Source organism: Talpa europaea (genome assembly GCF_964194135.1).
Source record: "Talpa europaea genome assembly, chromosome: 15".
NCBI lineage: Eukaryota > Metazoa > Chordata > Mammalia > Eulipotyphla > Talpidae > Talpa > Talpa europaea.
In genome coordinates, this window is record NC_140083.1 from 4,982,512 (window position 1) to 5,004,546 (window position 22,035).

The 22,035-nt window shown below is 58.5% G+C and overlaps 1 protein-coding gene across 1 annotated transcript; it reads right to left on the reverse strand.

The window, feature by feature from the left end:
• Window positions 1–230: 230 nt before the first annotated feature.
• On the reverse strand, window positions 231–13,043 carry LOC311184706 (DNA dC->dU-editing enzyme APOBEC-3F-like; the record flags this gene model as incomplete). The annotated part of the gene is made up of 9 exons (XM_084254896.1): window positions 231–379; window positions 578–854; window positions 2,402–2,561; window positions 4,862–4,976; window positions 5,160–5,427; window positions 6,685–6,844; window positions 7,762–7,820; window positions 9,142–9,219; window positions 13,035–13,043. The coding sequence occupies 9 exons, from the start codon at window positions 13,041–13,043 to the stop codon at window positions 264–266; spliced, it is 1,242 nt and encodes a 413-aa protein (XP_084111022.1). The 3' UTR covers window positions 231–263.
• Window positions 13,044–22,035: the final 8,992 nt, after the last annotated feature.

Here is a 22,035-nt window from a genome sequence, read left to right on the forward strand (position 1 = left end):
TCTCGAATCCCCTGATGTTCAGGCTCCTGGATATTCAGACCCATTCACGTTCCGTAAATAACCAGATTTGAGGAATGTCAGGAGAGGGAGGAGGCAAGTTAAGGGGATCCCTCCGGAGGCCAGAGACAGACCTTGTGGGGTGAAGGGGGCTGCCCAGGAGGAAGGTGAGCAGGGCCAGGGCAGGGGAGGAGGGGGCAGTGGACCCCAGGAGGCGAAGGTCAGGGGAGGGGAAGAGCTGGGCATGGGGAGGGCCTGAGGAGCCCTTACCTGAAACTCTCAAGTTCTGAGACCAGGGACTCATAATTTTCCAGCAGATTTTCCCAAGGCCTAAAGCGTCTTCCCCAGTTGTGTACAAAGTTGTCCCAGCAGTATCTGAAGTCTGAGAAGAGGGGTGAGGTGAGCAGCTGTGGGCAGGGCCTCAGGAGGCCCCTCCCCCCCAGCATGGGTCCCCCTCAGGCCTCTGTCCACCAGGCTGGCCTCATTCCCAGGCCCCCCTCCCTCACTCTCTGGGGGACCCCCAGGGGCCCCCCCAGCCTGCCCCACCCCAGGCCCTCGCAGCCCTGCCCCGGACCCTCACCCTGGAAGGACATGATGTCCACCTGGGCCCCCAGGTGGCTCAGGCGGCGGAGCCCCTCCCGGTACTCGGGCTCCCAGTGGTAGTAGAGGCGGGCGGCGAAGACGCTCAGCTGCACCGTGCCGTGCTCCTGCAGGAAGTCGGCCACCGCCCGCGCGCAGCCTGCGCAGGGGCTCCAGGACATGAACCAGGTGACGTGGTAATGCTCCCGGGGGGACAGGAGCTGCTCCAGCCAGGAGAGGAGGAGCAGTTCTGCGTGGATTTGAGGCCCGGGTTCAAACTGGAAAGATGGGGATGGAAGGGAGCCTTGGCATCGGGGGGCAGAGGGTCGGGGCCAGGCAGGCACAGGGTCCCAGGACACGCTCGTCACGGACGGCTCCTCTCCACCCGCCTCTCCTCTTCCCGCGCCATCATGGGCTCATCCACGAACCCCAACATCCATTCTCCATCTCTCCTACCCCCTGCCTTCCCCACCCTGAACCCCAGGCCTGACTGCCCTCTGCTGGGACCCCCACAGGGAAGCCGCAGGCCACTGGGGGCCCCTGAGCTCAGGGAAGGGGCTCCTCTGAGGGCAGGTGTGCAACTCCTGTGAGCCCCACATCGCGTGTCAATGACGAGCGTGAAGACACGCGGCAGCGCCTGTGGCGACCTGGGCGTCGTCTCCGGGGAAACACCCCACAGGCCACCGCCGCCCGCGCGCCACCAGCATCTCCCCGTGTCTCTCCCTTGTGCAGCAGCGGAGTCAGGGCCGGGGGACATCCGCCTGTCTCCGTGGCGCCTCCACGGAGCCCCCTGCGCGCGGTGTGGCCCCCACCCCAACAGGTTCCGGAAAGCGGGGGTGCCGAGGGGTGGGGCGCTGCCCGGGACAGGTCTGGTCGGCGGGGCTGCGGGCGCGGGGCTGGCTCTAGTCCCTGCGGGCTGCAGGTCCCCGCAGAGGGGCCGGGGCTCAGGGCAGCCTGGGGGCGGGCAGACCGGGCTCGTGGGGTCTCCCGTGGGGTCTTCCGCGCAGGCCCTCGGCAGGGAGGAGGCAGGGCGGGCCCGGGGAGGGTCTGTCAGCCCAGCAGCGACGGGGACACATCAGGCCCCACCTTCCAAAGATGCTCTTTCCTCCGGGCCCTGGGCGCCAAGTGCAAAGGCCAGACGCGGACACCCCGAGGCCTGGGCGTGTTGGCGCTTACAGGTTAGCAACAGCCCCTGCGGCTGGCTCGGCAGCGAGGACAGTTGATGCCAACAGATAAGGGACCCCAGGGTGCCGTGGGAGCCGGCGTGAAGCCTTGGCAGATAAGGGAGGCAGAAGCTTGTCACTGGAAGCCGCCACAAGCCCGGGGCCGCACAGGCGACAGGCAGGGCATCATCCCAGGGGAGCGGGGCTCATCCTGACCCCACACCCCAGCAGGTGATCGCCAGGGAAGGCGGTTCCCCAAATGTCACAGGAAGCCCCTGAGGCCAGAGGACAAGAGGTGCCCCGCGCCCCTGTGGACAGCCCCCCTCCCGCCTGGCCCTGGCCCCGCCCCTGAGCAGAGGGCTCCACACATCTGCCTTTTCTGTGCCCGCACCCCCTCTGGTGAGCTGCTTCACCGGCACCGCAGCCACCGCCCCGCACCCCCTCTGGTGAGCTGCTTCACCGGCACCGCAGCCACCGCCCCGGCTCCCCCAGGGCAGGGTCAGTCCAGTGCCGCCCTGTACAAGCGCCAGGCCGGTGGGAAGGGGCACGGCTGCCCAGGACTTGGGAAGACGCCCTGGGAGGAGCTGGGCCAGAGCCCGCCCTGGTTTCCTGATTCCACCGGCTCCTGCCTCCCCTGGCCAGCCCAGCCCTATAACCCCTACCTGGTTTGTAAAGACCCCGCTGGCCACGTGGAAAAAATAGCCACGAAACCTTTTTTTCACCTCGTAGCAGATGAAGGTACGGTTTCGACCATAGGCTCGGAGTAGGTTTTTAAAGTGGAAGTAGAAAGCTCGTGGATATATGTAGTAGCCTTCTGGGAATCTGAAAAGGAGAGAAAATAAAATGCAAGAGGGGTCCCTGGGGTCCCGCCAGGAACTGAACACAGCCTCCTGGGCCCACCTGGGCTCGGCCTCCATCCCCTCTCCCCAGCCCTGAGCAGTCCAGGCTTCCTTCCCAGGCAGCGAGGAGGGGGGTGGGGGAGGGGTGCCAGCGGGACCCCAGGGCCAGGTGACCTCTCCACCAGGCCCCATGGGCTCCCTCCACCTGCACACCCCCCCCTCTTGCCCACGCACCCCCAACCCACTAGAAAAACAGAAAGGAGAATCAAAAGCCCACCCACCCCCACATGATAGTGGTGAAGGACTATAGAAAAAAACTGAAAAGGAGGCGCCACAAGCCCAGAAGCCTGGCTCACTCCAGGCGGTGGGGGCGGAAGAGATTAGCATAACCAGCACTAGCATCACGGGGCGCGGTCTAAACATATGGAGATTGAGCCCAACGGACCCCAAAGGTGAAGATATGGAGATGGAGCCCATCCTAGAATCTCCAGTCCCTTCCACATTCCGCAGTTATCCAAAATCAGCAACCAACAGACACCTCGCAAGGAGAGACTCCTCCCAAACAGAAGAAACCTACAGCAGGGCCGTCTCTGTACAGGCTGGGGGCAGCTCCCACTGCCCACCTGAGAGTATGCAGGTGCCTCTTTTCACTAGCTCCCTCCCTCTGCAGGGCAGCAGCCTCCTGTCTGCCCATGCCCTGCCTAGGCCGCCCACCTGCAACCAAGCAGGCCTCTCTCAGCAAACCTGTCCCTTCTGGGGCAGCTCTTCTGCCCGCTGTGTCTCTGCAAGTGTCTTTAGCTTTTTTACCCCTTCCCTAATAAACCTGCCCTTTAGCCTCCCCACTGGTGCAGCGGTTGAGCGCTGCGCTGTGAAGCTGGCCCCAGCCTCTGCAGCGCCCTTTCGATCCTCCTCAACCTATGCAGCGCCGGTTCGATCCCAGGCCCCTGGGCAGGGTCCCACATGGCACACAGATCTCTCCTGCTGCGCCTGCTGCTCCCCTCAGCAGTGTATTTGGTCAGTCTGCCTGTTCCGTTCCCTGCTCTGGCTCTGGTGAATTCTCTCACCCTCCCGCTATACCCAGTGCTTGTATAAATAAATCTTTATTTAAAAAAGTTTTTTCCTTTTTATTAACTTTTTTACATTGTTGTTCATATTTTCACAGCATTTCATCCCCCCAGGTGTTGTCCACAGACCTCCTAGGAGCTCACCACCCCATCCCCTGAGCTCTTCCCACCCTGTGGTGATTGCCTTTCCCTTCCCCTCCTGCTTTAAACCTCAGAGCTGCTGTTGCCTGCACGTTTGTCTTTTTTTTTTTTTCTGCTCAGAAATGAAGTTTTTACAGCAGGTGACAGGACACACTCCAGAGGCCCCGGGGCCCTTTGCTCTTTTCCTTCCAGACTTGTCTGGTTGTTCTGGTCCTTTTCGGTGGGTCCCCACGGGAAGGTGCTTTAGACTCGTGGCAGCTTTCAGGCCTTGCTCTGGGCCAAGCCTGTCTGGGTGGACTTTTACCCACAAGCGTGGCTTTGGGTGCTTGATATAGAAACTATATTCCTTGCCTTTCCCGTGTTGTTTACCGACTGTAGATTGAATTAAGGTTCCTTTTCATTAAAGTCTCATGTTTTGTGTGGATGCAGCGGATGCCCCTCTCCCTGCCCTGTAACAGGTCAGCCAGGCCACGGAGGCGACCTCTCTTGACTGCTATGTCCTCTGGGGACCTGGGTGCTAGTGATTTAGGAGCCAGGGCAGAGAGCAAAGGAGTCAGCAGATTCCAGGAACAGCAGCTCAGCTGCAGGAACCCAGGCTGGGTGGGCTTTGTTTAAACAGGTGGGGGAGGCAGTCTCTTTAAGGGGTTCATTCCACCTCTGGGGAGCGCTTCCTTCTGTGTTTTTAGCACTGAGCAGCTCTGTGGCCCGGCTCCAGGTTGTAGCCATTACTGGTTGTAAATTCGGGCCTCAGAGAGAAAAAAAAGTTAGATAAGGTATATTCCTTTTTGTGTTTTCAAGGTCGGAGCAATTTAACCTTTTAGCCTCCCAAGACCCAGGCTTCCTTCTCTGCAAGGAGCCGCATATCTAAGTGGAAACAGCCTTGAAGGATGTTTCTCGAATCCCCTGATGTTCAGGCTCCTGGATATTCGACCCATTCAAGTTCTGTAAATAACCAGATTTGAGTAATGTCATGAGAGGGAGGAGGCAGGTTAAGGGGATCCCTCCGGAGACCAGAGACAGATCTTGTGGGGTGAAGGGGGCTGCCCAGGAGGCGATGGTGGGGTGACAAAACCCTTACCTGAGAATATCTTTGAGTATTGTGACCAGGGAACGATAATTTCGTTGCAGTTCCTTCCAAGGCCTAAAAGGCGTTCCCTGATTGTCTACAAAGTTGTCCCAACAGTATCTAAAGTCTGAGAAGAAGAGGGGTGTGGTGAGCAGCTGTGGGCAGGGCCTCCTGAGGCCCCTCACCCCCAGCATGGGTCCCCCTCAGGCCTTTGTTCTCCCTACCAGGAGCCACCAGGCTGGCCTTGGTTCCCAGGGGCCCCCCACCCCATCCCACCCCAGGCCCTCACAGCCCTGCCCCCGACCCTCACGCTGGAAGGACATGATGTCCACCTGGGCCCCCAGGTGGCTCAGGCGGCGGAGCTCCTCCCGAAACTTGGGGTCCCAGTGGTAGTAGAGGCGGGCGGCGAAGACCCTCAGCTGCACCGTGCCGTGCTCCTGCAGGAAGTCGGCCACCGCCCGCGCGCAGCGTGCGCAGGGGCTCCAGGACATGAACCAGGTGACGTGGTAATGCTCCCGGGGGGACAGGAGCTGCTTCAGCCAGGAGAGGAGGAGCAGTTCTGCGTGGCGGTGGTAAAACTAGACAAGATGGGCATGGAAAGGGGAGACTGGGTGTCAGGGAGGCAGAGCGGTGCAGGGCAGAGGTGAGGGCAGGTGTGTGACTCGTGTGAGCCCCCCATCGCGTGTCAATGACGAGCGTGAAGACACGCGGCAGCCGCCTATGGCGACCTGGGCGTCTTCTCCGGGGAAACACCCGCAGGCCACCGCCGCCCGCGCGCCACCAGCATCTCCCCGTTCCTCTCCCTTGTGCAGCAGCGGAGTCAGGGCCGGGGGACATCCGCCTGTCTCCGTGGCACCTCCTCAGAGCCCCCTGCGGCATGGTCTGGCCCCCACCCCAACAGGTTCTGGAAAGTGGGGGTGCCGAGGGGTGGGGGCGCTGCCCGGGACAGGTCTGGTCGGCGGGGCTGCGGGCGCGGGGCTGGCTCTAGTCCCTGTGGGCTGCAGGTCCCGGGGCGGGGCCGGGGCTCAGGGCAGGCTGGGGGCGGGTGGACCGGGCTCCTGGGGTCTCCCGTGGCTCATGCTCAGGCCCTTGGCAGGGAGGAGGCAGGGCGGGCCCGGGGAGGGTCTGTCAGCCCAGCAGCGACGGGGACACATCAGGCCCCACCTTCCAAAGATGCTCTTTCCTCCGGGCCCTGGGCGCCAAGTGCAAAGGCCAGACGTGGACACCCCGAGGCCTGGGAGTGTTGGCGCTTACAGGTTAGCAATAGCCCCTGTGGCTGGAGACGCCAACAGATAAGGGGACCCCGGGGTGCCGTGGGAGCCGGCGTGAAGCCTTGGCAGATAAGGGAGGCAGAAGCTTGTCACTGGAAGCCGCCACAAGCCCGGGGGCCAGCACAGGCGACAGGCAGGGCATCATCCCCGGGGAGGGGGGCTCATCCTGACCCCACACCCCAGCAGGTGATCGCCAGGGAAGGCGGTTCCCCAAATGTCACAGGAAGCCCCTGAGGCCTGAGGACTAGAGGTGCCCCAAGCCCCTGTGGACAGCGCCCCTCCCGCCTGGTCCCGCCCCTGAGCAGAGGGCTCCACACATCTGCCTTTTCCGGGCCCGCACCCCACTCTGGTGAGCCGTTTCACCTGCACCACAGCCACCACCCCAGCTCCCCCAGAGCAGGGTCAGTCCAGTGCCGCCCTGTACAAGCGCCAGGATGGTTGGAAGGGGCACGGCTGCCCGGGACTTGGGAAGACGCCCTGGGTGGAACCCGGCCGGAGCCCGCCCTGGTTTCCTGATTCCACCTGCTCCTGCCTCCCCTGGCCAGCCCCGGTCGATGCCCCTACCTGGTTTGTAAAGACCCCGCTGGCCACGGACACAAATGAGCCGCCACCCTGTCTCTCCACCTCGTAGCAGATGAAGGTACGGTTTCGACCATAGGCTCGGAGTAGGTTTTTAAAGTGGAAGTAGAAAGGTCGTTGATATATGTCGTAGCCTTCTGGGACTCTGAAAAAGAGAAAATAAAATGCAAGAGGGGACCAACGCAAGAAAAAATTACTTTGGGCTGGTCAACCACGGGTGAAACTTGCAAATCACGTTGGGCGCCAAGCTGTTATAGAGCAAACCCCGATATTAAACGGGTTCCTGGCTGTGGGTCCTCACCCGCGGGCTTTAAAGGGACTTATGAATACTCTACTACAGACACGCAAAAGGGTTAATAAAAGGTTTATTTACAAGAGAAAAAGAAATAAGGAAAATGTACAACTCAGGGAGAAAATAGGGAAGTAAAGTCTTTAATGCGTCCTACCCGATCCGAGGACCTGGAAACCCAAAGTCACTCCCAGAGCTGGCCGGACGCTCTGAACTGGCGGAGAGCCAAAATGGAGAGAGCCCCCCAAAGCCCACGCGTCTGCCTTTTGTATCCACCTGGCTGCTTAACCCCACCCTCAGGTCCCAGCCACCTTCCCTTTGGTGGTGATGGGATTTGGAGTTCCCAGTGTCTTTGGCTTTGACCTGGGGTGGGGGTGGAGTCCACAAAGCCTATATGGAATTTGCTTTTGGACATCCTTTTCCCCCTAACACCTGGGGTCACGCCAGGCCCCTGAAACCCAGCCTCTTGGGCCCACCTGGGCAGGGGCCTCCCTCCCCTCTCCCCAGCCCTGAGCAGTCCAGGCTTCCTTCCCAGGCAGCGAGGAGGGGGGTGGGGGAGGGGTGCCAGCGGGACCCCAGGGCCAGGTGACCTCTCCACCAGGCCCCATGGGCTCCCTCCACCTGCACACCCCCCCCTCTTGCCCACGCACCCCCAACCCACTAGAAAAACAGAAAGGAGAATCAAAAGCCCACCCACCCCCACATGATAGTGGTGAAGGACTATAGAAAAAAAACTGAAAAGGAGGCGCCACAAGCCCAGAAGCCTGGCTCACTCCAGGCGGTTGGGGCGGAAGAGATTAGCATAACCAGCACTAGCATCACCGGGCGCGGTCTAAACATATGGAGATTGAGCCCAACGGACCCCAAAGGTGAAGATATGGAGATGGAGCCCATCCTAGAATCTCCAGTCCCTTCCACATTCCGCAGTTATCCAAAATCAGCAACCAACAGACACCTCGCAAGGAGAGACTCCTCCCAAACAGAAGAAACCTACAGCAGGGCTGTCTCTGCACAGGTCGGGGGCAGCTCCCACTGCCCACCTGAGAGTATGCAGGTGCCTCTTTTCACTAGCTCCCTCCCTCTGCAGGGCAGCAGCCTCCTGCCTGCCCGTGCCCCGCCTAGGCCCCCCACCTGCAACCAAGCAGGCCTCTCTCAGCAAACCTGTCCCTTCTGGGGCAGCTCTTCTGCCCGCTGTGTCTCTGCAAGTGTCTCTAGCTGTTTTACCCCTTCCCTAATAAACCTGCCCTTTAAATATAACTAAGGCCTCTGTCTCGTGGAGAAACTCGCCGCGTGCCGCTGAAGCCAGAGCTCTGGTGACACCTGCCCCAGAGTGACCCAAGGACCCCTCACTCCAAACCCAGACTCCAAAAACAATCCTTTGACATTTCAACTCAGTCCTCATTTTCCACCTGTGTCTTGCCTGCGAGTGCATGTGCGCACGTGTGCTCACGCCAGGCTACACCTCCGCCACAGGTGCAGACTTCCATTTTGCATCTGCACATTGGGGCCACCCCCACTTTAGGAATGAGGAAGCAGGGGCGCTGGAGCGTGAGGGCTGCCAGGAGGTGCAGGCCTACCCAGGCAAGGCCCGCCCCTGCTGCTTCAGGCTGCCCCGCCCTGCTCGGGTAGCTCCTTCCTGCTCGTCTACGAAGGGGAGCCTACTACCCGGGGCCCGTCTCCAGCGGGGTTTGGGCGCAGACCGCCTCCCCGCCTCCCCCACCCCACCCCGCCCCTGCTGCTCACAGGTGAGGCGCCCTGGAGAGCTGAGGGAACCTCACCAAGCTCAGTTAGCTGGCTTCCAGAGCTGTACACACTACAGGAGCGAAGGGCTCTAGGAAAGTTCCCCGCTGCCTCCACCCCCCTTTCGTCAGAGTCAGAGCGGGAGCAGAGCTGAGGTCCTGAGCCCGGGGTGGACTCCCTGCTGGGAGGAGGTGGCCTAGACGCCGGGGGCTAAGGGGCTGGGAGGAGGTGCGGGAGGGGCTGGTGCAGCAGCCAGAGAACAGGGTCAAGGCCGGAGAGCGAGTGGGTGTCAAAGAGAAGAGGCGCAGAGACAGAGGGTAAGCCCGGGACTTCTTGGGGGAGACATGGGGCTGGGGGGTGGCGGGGGAGGGAAGAGAAGAGCATGATGGAGCTGCAGAGGGGCCCAGTGGTACCTGATACTGCACATCTGGAGGCAGAGTCCGGGCAGGCCCGTCCCAGCCCTGCCCTTTGTCAGCGCTGGGGCCACTTTCCTGTAGAGGTCCGGGGTTTAGGAAAGTCCCTTATCTGAGAGGAAGTCACAGGCCACGTCACGGAGTGTCCTTCCTGCTCTGGCACAGGAGTAGGAGGGCTCTGGGGCTGTTGCTTCCTCAGGCCTCCCTTCTCCTGGACCCTCCTTCTTATGCAAAGCTCCACCTCTTAAGAACCATTTGTTTCTGTGCAAAAGAACCCAAAATTAATTGACAAGCCAAATGAAAATGAAACCATGGAAAGCTAGGAAGTATCCTGGTTTGTGGGTCCTCACCCAATGCTCATGTTACAGGCAGGAAGAGGGGTACCTCAGAACCCCCAAACTGCCTGCTCTAAACAGGTTCCGCCATCTGCTGCATCAAGACAAAAACATATAGACCTTTAATGGAAAGGAACTTTAACAACAATACAGAAAGGACAAGGAAAATAGTTTCCAAATCAGGCACCCAGAATTACCCATCCCCTGGTGGGGAAAAGTCCCCCCAAACGGGATTGGCCCAGAGCAAGGCCCAAAAACCTGCCTGCCACAAGTCAAAAGCACCTTTCAGTGGGGACCCGTAGAAAAGGGTTAGAAAGAGCCAGAAAATTTGGGGAGGAAAAGAGCAAAATCAAAATCAGGATAAAAGCTGCCATTGTTACCGTCCCCACGGGTCTCTCACCCGCCTCTGCTCCAGCCAGTCCAGGGCTAAGAAGCAAATGCAGCTTCTTCACTTGTCTCTGCTCCACGTGCCTCCTCCAGGCCTCCTGGCTCTCCATCCTGCTCCCTCCCTTCCCAAATCTCCTCTCCAGCTTCTTCTCTCCCTGCTCAGCTCCACCCTCCCTCGGAGGGGGCAGGGAACTTGGAAACTTCCCTTTTCCAGGGGACCCCCCTGTTACTATAATTGCAATACAGGACTCAGGTTCACACTGCACTCAGGTCAACACAGGGGAAAATGGGACAAAGGAAAGTTTTTTTTTTTTTTAAGATTTATTTATTTATTTATACATGCACTGGGTACAGTCAGAAGCGCGGGAGGGTGAGAGAATTCACCAGAGCCAGAGCGGGGAGCAGAGCCGGCAGAAGGACCCAAGTACACTGCTGAGGGGAGCCGCGGGGGGCCGGAGAGGTCTGCGTGCCTGTGTGGGTGGCTTTGCTGGAGTCCACCCTGCGCTTGTCACCGTGGCCATGGTAACCTGTTACAGGGCAGCCCCGATATAAAACGGGTTGCCTGACTGTGGGTCCTCACCCGCGCTGGCAAGGGACTTATTAATGCTCAACTGCAGGTACACACAAAAGGTTCATAAAAGGTTTATTTACAAAAGAAAGGGAAAATGAAGACATGAATAACTCAGGGAGAGAAAAGAGGGAGATAAACTCATGGATGCCTCCTACCTGTTCCACAGACCTGGAATCCCAAAGGCGCACGCTGAGAGGCGGTAAAGAGCCAAGACCAGGGAGGCCAAAAGAGAGCCCCAAGGCCCATGTGTCTGGTTTTATACCACACCTGGCTGCTTAACTCCACCCGCAGGTCCCAGCCGCCCTCCCTTCCGTGGTGATGGGATCTGTCATTTCCAGTGTCTTGATGGCTTTGGTCTGGGGTGGGGGTGGCGTCCATAAACCTGTGTGGAATTAGCTCAGGACATCCTTTCCCCCTAACACTCCCATCGCCGCCATGTTGTTATAGGGCAACCCAGATATAAAATAAAACGGGCTGCCTGGCTGTGGGTCCTCACCCGCGCGCTTACAAGGGACTTATGAATACTCCACTGCAGGCACACACAAAAGGTTCATAAAAGGTTTATTGACAAGGGAAAAGGAAATAAGGAAAATGTACAACTCAGGGAGAAAATAGGGAAATAAAGTCTTTAATGGCGTCCTACCCGATCCACCTGAGACACAGGGCAAGCTAGGGTTATTAGGCAGTTTCAGGGACAGTGCAGGAGGGGACCTCTGAAGAATTTAGGGAGGCTTCAGAGATAAGGACAACCAAGGGAAACTAACCCATTCCACTAGGAAAAACAAACATCCCAGGACCAAGGACAACATTGTTAATGCTAGTCCTGGTTTCCTTCAGGTGGTAAAGGGAGGCAGAGATTGGCGAAATGGAGAGTGGTTTAATTTATGGACAACTTAGAGGGGCAGCTGTTTAACTTCAATGCAGGGATGCCCATCCAGAGGACTGGGCCATAAATTTAAAGATGCAACAAATGGGGAAAGAGAAAGCTGTTAGATAAGGAATGTGAAGATCCCCCCCCCCCAGTAGCAAATTAGGTGAGACAGCCGAGAACTAACCTGCTGCACCTCCCCCTGCCGTGACCTTTAGGGCTAATGGCTGTTGCCAAGGTCCCTGAGGTCAGGCATGGGCCAGGAACCATGCACGCAGGGGGAGAACAGCAAACTCCCTAAGATGCAGAGAAGCCGGATGCCTGGCAAGAGATAACGACCCCCAGAAGCCGCCACAAAGATGGTTAAAAGGAATGCTGACCACCTGGAACCTTATCTCGCTTTCTCAAGGCCCACACACTTTATTCTACTACGACTGTCTTTCTAAAATCTTCTCTTTTTCCCGGTCTAAGAAGGTCATTGGTTGCTAATTAAAAAACATACGTAATTTAATAACTAGGCTAATTCAAATGAAACATTACTAAACTCTGTGTAATAATGGAATTGTTAGTTTAATGATTTCTCTGTTGTGTGCTTGGCTTTGTTAGCTTTAATCTTAATGAAAAAATATTACTTTGTAAAGAGTAAATTCACCCATGCTAATTAATAATGATTTAGTGGTAGTGAGTAGTTATTAAAACAAAAAAGTAGTTACATAGAACAAAAGAAAAATCAATAGCCTGCCTACTTAGGAATGTGACTAGGTCCAGATGTAACTTCGGACATAGATCACTGCCCTGTCAATGACAAGCTAAACCTATGAACAAGCTGATTTCGCTCACTGATGTTCGCCGTTCCTATGCTTTTAGAGAACATATACATACTGGCCACCGACTCAAAGAAAATTACACTCAGATTTTCACTCTCTTGAGGTGTGTCTGTGTGTCATTTATTCGCCTAATCCTTGACCACCCTGTGCGATCTCTCAACCCTGAGATGGCCTCATTGTCCACTGCTGTGCTGGTCCGTGGCACTAACCAATCACAGAGAGACTGGTGGAGCTTTAGAATAATGAGGGAAAGAAGGTCTATATTCCCTGGGACACGACTCCACTTTGGCTTCCTTGCCCCTCCCAGGCCTGGTTTCCTGGCCTGGGAGTCCCACTTTATTTCTGCTCTTTTTCTCCTCAATAAACTTTTTCTTTCTCTAAACAAACCTGCCTCTTCTCGCTTGCTTGCCTGAGCGTCTGTGAAGTTCCTGCTGCGGCTTCGTAAGACACCAACCTGTGGGGGTCTAGTGGCTGGGGCTCAGCGCTGCCCCTGCAGCCTGGGATCCGTTTCCTGGCTGGGAGACTAGGCCTGACAATTCCGGTATCACGCCGACCTGGAAACCCAAGGGCACTCTCCGAGCTGGCCGGACGCTGCGAGCTGGCGGAGAGCCAAAATGGGGGACCCCTCCAAAGCCCACATGTCTGGCTTTATACCAACCTGGCTGCTTAACCCCACCGTCAGGTCCCAGCCACCTTCCCTTTGGTGGTGATGGGATTTGGAGTTCCCAGTGTCTTTGGCTTTGGCCTGGGGTGAGGGTGTCGTCCACAAAGCCTGTATGGAATAGCTTTAGGACATCCTTTTCCCCCTAACAATGTGACCACTCTAGCCCGCGGGAGTGCCAGATCCTCCACTGTAACTGTTCCCGTCCCCATCCTTCCCAGGGACCCAAGGACGCCATGATTACCTGTTCCATCCCTGCTAGAGCCTCCCATTCCAGAGCCTCCAACAGGGCCACCCAGCAGCAGGCACTAAGAAGAGGCCCACATGGCATCGAATGCCATTCTTATCTTTAGACATGGTGTAGCGGAGTTCTGGCCACCTGTGACCACGGAATGCCAACAGAGACAGGAATTGAACCTTCAAGGTGAGCTTTACTCAGACAGGCAGCCGTCTGGAGATGGGGATGAAACTGGTGCAGTTAACACACCCTAAAGAAACTGCCTTAACATTTCATTTCTGGCAGGCTTTTGACAGCGAGTTGAACAGACAGTTGTGCAGTGAGCGGCGCTCCTCACTGCCAGGAGCCGTGTGATGTCCAGCACAGAGGTCCCTACAGCCCTCCTGGGCCTGGCCTCCAGGGGGTCCCAGTGTGCTGAGGCTGGTCTGCAGGTATCTGTGCTATCTCCCTGCCCTCCTCCAGAGGTGTCCTTAGGCTGGAAAATCCACTCAGGGCAGACAGGCCACAAACAATTGTGTTTGGATTACCTGCCACACCCTGCACAGGACGCCCTCCCCTCCCTAGCCCTATCAGTTTCTGGAAAGCAAGCCAGGTAACCTGGGAGACTCAGTGGGCCACGTAACCTAGGGTAACCTAGGAGACCCCATGAGCCCCAATCAACAAGCAAGAGACACAACGTGCAGACACCCAATGGCTGAACCCCACTCCTTCCCCACTATACCCCCATAAATACCTAGTTCTTGCCCCATCCATGGCTAATGAGTTGCCCCTCTCTGCTCTTAGCGCTTTCCTGTCCTGCTGCTTATCTGTCAATAAATTGGTGCTTTTCTGCACAACTCTGGGCTCCATGTGGAATTGTTTCTTTGCTGAGAAAAGGACTGAGGGCCCTTTGGGGCCCTTGTGATGTTGTTTTTGGAGGTGTTGAGTTCGGGGAGCGGGGTCCTTGCGGTCACTCTGGGAGAGGTTTCACCAGAGCTCCCCTTCCAGCGGCCAGCGGCGAGTTTCCCAGGCGCGTTTCTCCACGACGCAGACTTTACTTGTATCCAAAAGGGCAGGTGTATTACAGAAGGCAGAGAAGAACAAAGGACACTTGTGTAGACACAGGCGGCCAGGAAGGCTACCCTGAAGGGGACGGGTTTGCTAAGAGAGAGGCCTGCGAGGGCACAGGCTGTGGCCTTGAGGGAGCGGCCTCCGCTGAGGGGGTCAGTGAGGAGGCCGCTGCCCTGCGGAGAGAGGGTTGGCCAAAAGAAGCACCTGCACAGGCCCCGGGTGGGCAGAGGCTGTGCCCAGGGTCTTCTCTGTGGGAGGGGCTCGCTCCCTCCGGAGTGGTTTGTTTGCTCTTGACTTTGAATAAATTGGAGAATTTGAAATGGGCCAGATTTCTACAATGGCTCCATCTCCGCGTCTGCCCCTGGGGTCTGCGCTCCTGACACCCCCCACGGCCTCTGACACCTGCTCGGGTCTGCGCTTTGTGATCCGGACCCTGGCCCCGGAGGCTCTTAGCTCCCCGTCTGGGTTAATGGTTATGCTAATCCCTTCTCCCCCTCCAGCTCTGGGTGGGGGGTGGGGGTGGGAGCCAGGTTTCTGGTCTTGGGGCGCCTCCTTTCGATTTTGTATCCTGACCCTCCATCACAGTCCCCACGCCCACCGCCTGCGCCCCCGCCCCTTGGGCCCCCGAGTCCGTGGCGCGGGGCCGTGCAGCGAGCATGGGTCCCCCAGGATTCTCCTCCACCCGGGGAGCGGGTGCCCAGGACACCCCGACTCCTCCAGGCCTGGCCTGAGGCCGGCCCCAGCGCCCCGGCCCTGCCCCCCAGGGTGAGACGGCGCGGCCGACTTTGCGGGGGTCGTTCCCTGCGCCTCCAAATAACAGCGTCAGCGGGAAAGAAACACTTGCGACGGCAGAAGCAGAGTCTTCCCCCAGAGCGCGAGGATGCCCGGCCCGAGGCGGCGGCCCGGAGCTCGGCGGGCTGGCGGGGGCGCCGGCCGCGGGGAGACCCCGGCTCGGCGAGCAGGTCCGTGCGAGCCCCGCCTCTGCCTGTGGGATCTGGGGGTTCAGCCACCACCTCTGGGCCTTTGGCGTCCTCATCTGTAATTCAGATATTATCGCCGGCCTCATGGAGTGATGGGGTGGATAAAATTAGGGGGTTTATGGCGAGACCTTAGCACAGTCCCCGGGATGCCAGAGCACTGGGGGGTACGGGGGGGGCGCTGGCACGTGCGTCTTAGTTAATTCCCTGGAGCTGAGTCCGCCGCCCGCGCTGGCACTTGCCTGCTCACCCCGGCTCCGCAGGAAGCCGCGGGGCATCTTGTGGGGGGCCCTGCAGGCCCGGGGCCGGGAGTTGCGGGTCCTGGCGGGCAGCCCGCCCCGCCCGGCCCCGCCCGGCCCCGCCCGGCCCCGCCCGGCTCCTCCACGGCCCCGCCCCTCCCTCCCTGACCCCGCCCTCCCTCCCTGACCCCGCCCTCCCTCCCTGACCCCGCCCTCCCTGCTCCACCCCGGCCCCGCCCCGCCCACCGGCCCCGCCCCTCCCTCCTGGCTCGGCCCCGGCCCCGCCCCTCCCGGTTCTTCCCCGCCCCCGGCCCCGCCCCGCCCCTCCAGGCTCCTCCCGCGACTTTCCGGTCCTGGAGTCCCCCAGCGCCCCCCACTCGGCAGAACAGATGCCATGTGACATGCCCCCCCCAGAGGTCTGCACTAGCCGGGCTAGAAAAGGACACCTGTGTGCGTGTGGGGGGGAGCCGGGGAGACGAGGTGCAGAGCCTGACTCACGGGAGGCGGGGCCGGGGATCTGCGTGAGCCATTTAGCCAGTTACAGAAACCAAGACCCTTAGGCATCAAGGCCCAGAACAGGAGACGCAGCACCCAGGAACTGTCAGACTGCTGTGGGGAGCGTCAGGAGCACAAACCATCCACCCACAGGACGAGCCCCTCCCTGAAGATGATCACACCTAGCGCTGCCCCCACAACGGGGCAGCCGTCTTTCTACCCACCTGTGCCAGTGCAGGTGCTTCCTTTCACTCAGCTCTCCCTCCGCAGGGCAGCGGCCTCCTGCCTGCCCGTGACCTGCACCTGCCAGGGCTTCTCCTCACTGACCCCCTCAGTGGAGGCCGCTCCCTCAAGGCTGCCCGCCTGCAACCAGGCAGGCCTCTCAGCAAACCTGTCCCTTTCCCGGCAGCTCTTCATGCCCGCTGATGTCTCTGCAAGTGTCTTTTACTCCTCTGTCCCTTTCCCTAATAAACTTGCTCTTTATTTATTTATTTTTAAAGATTTATTTATTTATGCATACAAGAACTGGGACACTGGCGAGAGGTGTGTGTGTGGGGGGGTGAGAGGTTTCAGCAGAGACAGAGTGGGGAGCAGAAAACAGGTAGATCCACTGACACACTGCTGAGGGGAGCAGCGGGGAGACAGGAGAGGTTTGCTGCGCCATGTGTGTGGCTCCCTGGCAGGGGATTGAACTCATGCCACCATGGTAATAGCACTGACACTTAAGGCTACCAGAGGACCTAATTTGCTCTTCTTTTTTTTTTTTTTTTTTAAAGATTTACTTATTGGGCTTCCCCGGTGGCGCAGTGGTTGAGCGCTGGGTTGCGAAGCTGCCCGCAGCCTCTGCAGCGCCGGTTCAATCCCCGGCTGCTCCCCGGCCACCTGAGGAGGGTCCCACATGGCACGCAGACCTCTCCTGCCGCCCGCTGCTCCCCTCAGCAGTGTACTTCGGTCCTTCTGCCTGCTCTGCTCCCCATTCTGGCTCTGGTGAATTCTCTCAGCCTCCCGCGCTTCTGACTGTACCCAGTGCTTGTATAAACAAAACAAACAAACAAACAAACAAACAAATAAATAAATAAATAAAACATGCCTCTATTAAAAAAAATCTTTAAAAAAAATATTTACTTATTTATTTATGCATACAAGAGCTGGGGTACAGGCCAGAGGTGTGGGGTGAGAGGATTCACCAGAGACAGAGTGGGGAACAGAACAGGCAGACTGACTGAAACACACTGCTGAGGGGAGCAGTGGGCGAGTCAGGAAAGGTCTGCTGCGCCATGTGGGTAACTCCCTGGCTGGGGATCGAACTCGTGCTACAGAGGCTGCCGATAGCTTCATAGGTTGCGTCTTAACCCCTTGAGCCACCGGGGAGACCCTCTAAACCAGTTTTATAATCAATTTATTTCAGCTGCCCAAATCATTCAGAGAAAGTAAAACTGATTTCCACTTCCTGAGAAAGTTAAATTCTAACACTTGCAGGGCTGAGAGAACTCACCTGAGAACCTCCTAGGCCATTAAATTGACAAGCACATGGTGCTCTGGCTTTTAGGGAGTCCCAGCTCTGTCCTACCCTGGGATGGGAGAGTATTGGGCTCTTTCCCGGGAAATGCTTAACCTGGGAGGGGAAGAGCCTTGTCATCTGCAAGGCCCACTCTGGAGGAGCTGCCTCCCCCTCTGGGGGCTTCTTGCTTTCCTGGGGCTTCTGCCTGGTCAAAGGAGGCCAGGGAGCTGACCCACATGGCGCAGCAGACCTCTCCTGCCTCCCCATTGTTCCCCTCAGCAGTGTGTTTCAGTCCGTCTGCCTGTTCTGTTCCCCACTTTGTCTCTGGCAAATCTTCTCACCCCTGCACCCCTGGCCTGTACCCCAGCTCTAGTATGCATAAATAAATAAATCTTCAAAATAAAACCAAACTGCACACTCACTGTGGAACAGGGCTTTCTTCTCTTTCTTTGTTTTATTATTGAACAAATACCAAACAAACAAACTAAAAGACCAAAACACAAAACACCGTCCCTTTTCCTCCATGCACTCTCGCCGCCTCTGGGAAGCCCCCTCGGTTATCAGAGAACTGCCCGAATGGCAAGATGTCATCTCCGTGGTGGCCGGGCGGTTTGGCTCGTGTGTCTAGACCACATCTTTATCCGGGTCTCTGTGGGCACTTAGGTTGCTTCCACGGCTTCGCTTATTGTAAATGATGCTGCACTAAACTTGGTGGGGCATGTGCTTCTTTGAGTTGATGGTTTCCTGTTCTTCATAAAGATACCGGAAGTGGCTTTGCAGGATCATAAAGCATTTCTCTGGGTAGCTTTTTAGGAAAGGTCCAGATTGCTTTCCAAAATGGCAACAGCAATTTATATTCCTGCTTCTCCCACACCAGCACCCTGTCTCTCCCTAGGGAGTCATGTGGTAACAATATTGTAGTAGAATTTGGTCACATATATAACTCCCTGGATTCTTAATCTGTATCGCATTTGTGGAGTGGACCTCAAACAGAAATGTGTGCCCTTAGATGTAAATGTTAGAAGAGGAAAATACTTATATTTGAAGTTTAAGTGATCCATTTAAGAAGTTAGAAAGGGAAAAAGGATGAATATCAAAACCTAGTACATTAAAAATAAAGCTGGAAAATCTCTGTAAACAAAGCAAAATAACACTAACTTGAATGAAAACAGGGTCGGAAGAGAAAAAATACCATCAACACTTGCCAGTAACTGAAAAATGAGGCAAAATGAACAACTTCCTACAAAATATAAAAGTCATACAAAAAGGCAGAGGACACATGATTAACCCTAAACCACTAGAAAATTTTAATTTTTAATTAAAATATTAACTAAATACTCTCCCATCCCAGGGTAGGACAGAGCTGGGACTCCCTAAAAGCCAGAGCACCCCACTCAGGATTTGCAAGCCTAGAGCTCTCCCTGGAATTACTTTCATTTTGCCTCTAATGAACTTTTCTTTTGCTTGTGCTAGAGCTTGGTTTCAGCTTCACAGCACATGGACAAGGAAACAGAAACCCCAAGCATGAAAGCGGCGGCCCACACCCTCCACCAGCCGGTCTCATCGAGACTCTGTCCACTCCACAGCGGGCGCAGAGTAGTGCAGCCAGCGGGGCTTGGCCTGGTGCAGGGGTGGCGGTCCCCAGGGTTGCAGGTGAGTCTGGTCTCTCCCCCAGGGCCTGCCCCATCATTACTTCCTGCTTTCACTTTGCAAGTATGTTGAGTCCATTTCAAAAAAAAGAAAACTGTCCAAGAGGAAGGGCCAGGGAGTAGACAGGGCGGGTCTGAGTCTGCAGAAGCGACAGCCCGAGGGCCCTCCCACTCCTGTGCCAGAGCGGGAAGGACACTCGGTGAAGCATTCTGTGAGCTTCTCTCAGATAAGGGACTCTGCTGAACCCGGGACCTCTACAGGAAAGTGGACCCAGCACTGACAAAGGGCAGGGCTGGGACGGGCCTGCCCAGACTCGCCTCCAGATGCCCAGCATCAGGTACCACTGGGCCCCTCTGTAGACCCGTCCTGCTGTCCCCGCCGCCCACCCATCTCCCCACAGCAGTCCCGGGCTTACCCTCTGTCTCTGCGCCTCTTCTCTGTGGGACCCACTCGGTCTCCCGCCTTGACCCTGTTCTCTGGCTGCTGCACCAGCCCCTCCCGCACCTCCTCCCTGCAGGGAGTCCACCCCGGGCTCAGGACCTCAGCTCTGCTCCAGCTCTGACTCTGACGAAAGGGGGGTGGAGGCAGCGGGGAACTTTCCTAGAGCCCTTCGCTCCTCTGGAGTGTGCACAGCTCTGGAAGCCAGCTAACTGAGCTTTGTGAGGCTCATTCCTCTGCTCTCCAAGTGCCTCACCTGTGAGCAGCAGGGTGGGGAGATCTGTTCCCAAACCTGCCAGCATCCAGGTTCCCCAGGTCTCTGCGGCATCAGCACCGGCCTGGAGACAGAGGCCCCCCCCCCCCCCCCCCCCCCCCCCCCCCCCCCGGCAGCAGGCTCCCCTTAGGCTCCCCTTCGCAGACAAGCAGAAAGGAGCTGGCAGGGCGGGGCAGCCTGGAGCAGCTGGGGTGGGCCATGCCCAGGCAGGCCTGCCTGTCTCCCGGCAGCCCTCACTCTCCCGCGCCCCTGCTTCCTCCTTCCTAAAGTGGGGGTGGCCTCGGCCTCGCTGTTTGGGGTGGAGTCCAGATGCAGAATGGAAGCCTGCACCTGTGACCAGGGGTGTAGCCTGGTGTCAGCACACACGCACACACAGGTGCACGCACACACAGGCGAGACACAGGTGAAAAGCAAGGACTGAGTTGAAATGTCAAAGCTATCATGTGGGGGTGGTGGGCTTTTGATTCTCCTTTCTGTTTTTCTAGTGGGTTGGGGGTGCGTGGGCAAGAGGGGGGGTGTGCAGGTGGAGGGAGCCCATGGGGCCTGGTGGAGAGGTCACCTGGCCCTGGGGTCCCGCTGGCACCCCGCCCCCGCCCCCCCCCTCGCTGCCTGGGAAGGAGCTGGGACTGCTCAGGGCGGGGGAGAGGGGAGAGAGGCCCGAGCCCAGGTGGGTGCAGGAGGCTGTGTTCAGGGGCCTGGCGTGACCCCAGGGACCCCTCTTGCATTTTATTTTCTCTCTTTTTCACAGAGACCCAGCACACTTGCTAGATCCACACAATTTCTTCTTCCACTTTGAAAACCGACTCTATACCAGTGGCCGAAAGCGCATCTACATCTGCTACGAGGTGGAGAGACAGGAGGGCGGCTCATTTGTGTCCGTGGCCAGCGGGGTCGTTACAAACCAGGTAGGGGAATCAGGCCGGGCTGGCCAGGGGAGGCGGGAGCAGGTGGAATCAGGAAACCAGGGTGGCTCCGGCCCGGCTCCTCCCAGGGCGTCTTCCCAAGTCCTGGGCAGCCGTGTCCCTTCCGACCGGCCTGGCGCTTGTACAGGGCGGCACTGGACTGACCCTGCCCTGGGGGAGCCGGGGCCGTGCTGCGCGGGTGAAGCAGCTCACCAGAGGGGGTGCGGGCACAGAAAAGGCAGATGTGTGGAGCCCGCTGCTCAGGGGCAGGGCCAGGCGGGAGGGGCGCTGTCCACACGGGGCACGGGGCACCTCTTGTCCTCGGGCCTCAGGGGCTTCCTGTGACATTTGGGGAACCGCCTTCCCTGGCGATCACCTGCTGGGGTGTGGGGTCAGGATGAGCCCCGCTCCCCTGGGATGATGCCCTGCCTGTCGCCTGTGCTGGCCCCCGGGCTTGTGGCGGCTTCCAGTGACAAGCTTCTGCCTCCCTTATCTGCCAAGGCTTCACGCCGGCTCCCAGGGCACCCGAGGGTCCCCTTATCTGTTGGCATCTCCAGCCACAGGGGCTATTGCTAACCTGTAAGCGCCAACACGCCCAGGCCTCGGGATGTCCGCGTCTGGCCTTTGCACTTGGCACCCAGGGCCCGGAGGAAAGAGCATCTTTGGAAGGTGGGGCCTGATGTGCCCCCTTCGCTGCTGGGCTGACAGACCCTCCCCGGGCCCGCCCTGCCTCCTCCCTGCCGAGGGCCTGAGCATGAGCCACGGGAGACCCCAGGAGCCCGGTCCACCCGCCCCCAGCCTGCCCTGAGCCCCGGCCCCTCTGCGGGGACCTGCAGCCCGCAGGGACTAGAGCCAGCCCCGCGCCCGCAGCCCCGCCGACCAGACCTGTCCCGGGCAGAGCCCCCACCCCTCGGCACCCCCGCTTTCCGGAACCTGTTGGGGTGGGGGCCAGACCATGCCGCAGGGGGCTCCGTGGAGGCGCCACGGAGACAGTCGGATGTCCCCCGGCCCTGACTCCGCTGCTGCACAAGGGAGAGACACGGGGAGATGCTGGTGGCGCGCGGGCGGCGGTGGCCTGCGGGGTGTTTCCCCGGAGACGACGCCCAGGTCGCCACAGGCGCTGCCGCGTGTCTTCACGCTCGTCATTGACACGCGATGTGGGGCTCACACGTGTCACACACCTGCCCTCACCTCTGCCCTGCACCGCTCTGCCTCCCTGACACCCAGTCTCCCCTTTCCATGCCCATCTTTCCAGTTTGAACCCGGGCCTCAAATCCACCCAGAACTGCTCTTCCTCTCCTGGCTGGAGCAGATCCTGTCCCCCCGGGAGCATTACCACGTCACCTGGTTCATGTCCTGGAGCCCCTGCGCAGGCTGCGCGCGGGCGGTGGCCGACTTCCTGCAGGAGCACGGCACGGTGCAGCTGAGCGTCTTCGCCGCCCGCCTCTACTACCACTGGGAGCCCGAGTACCGGGAGGGGC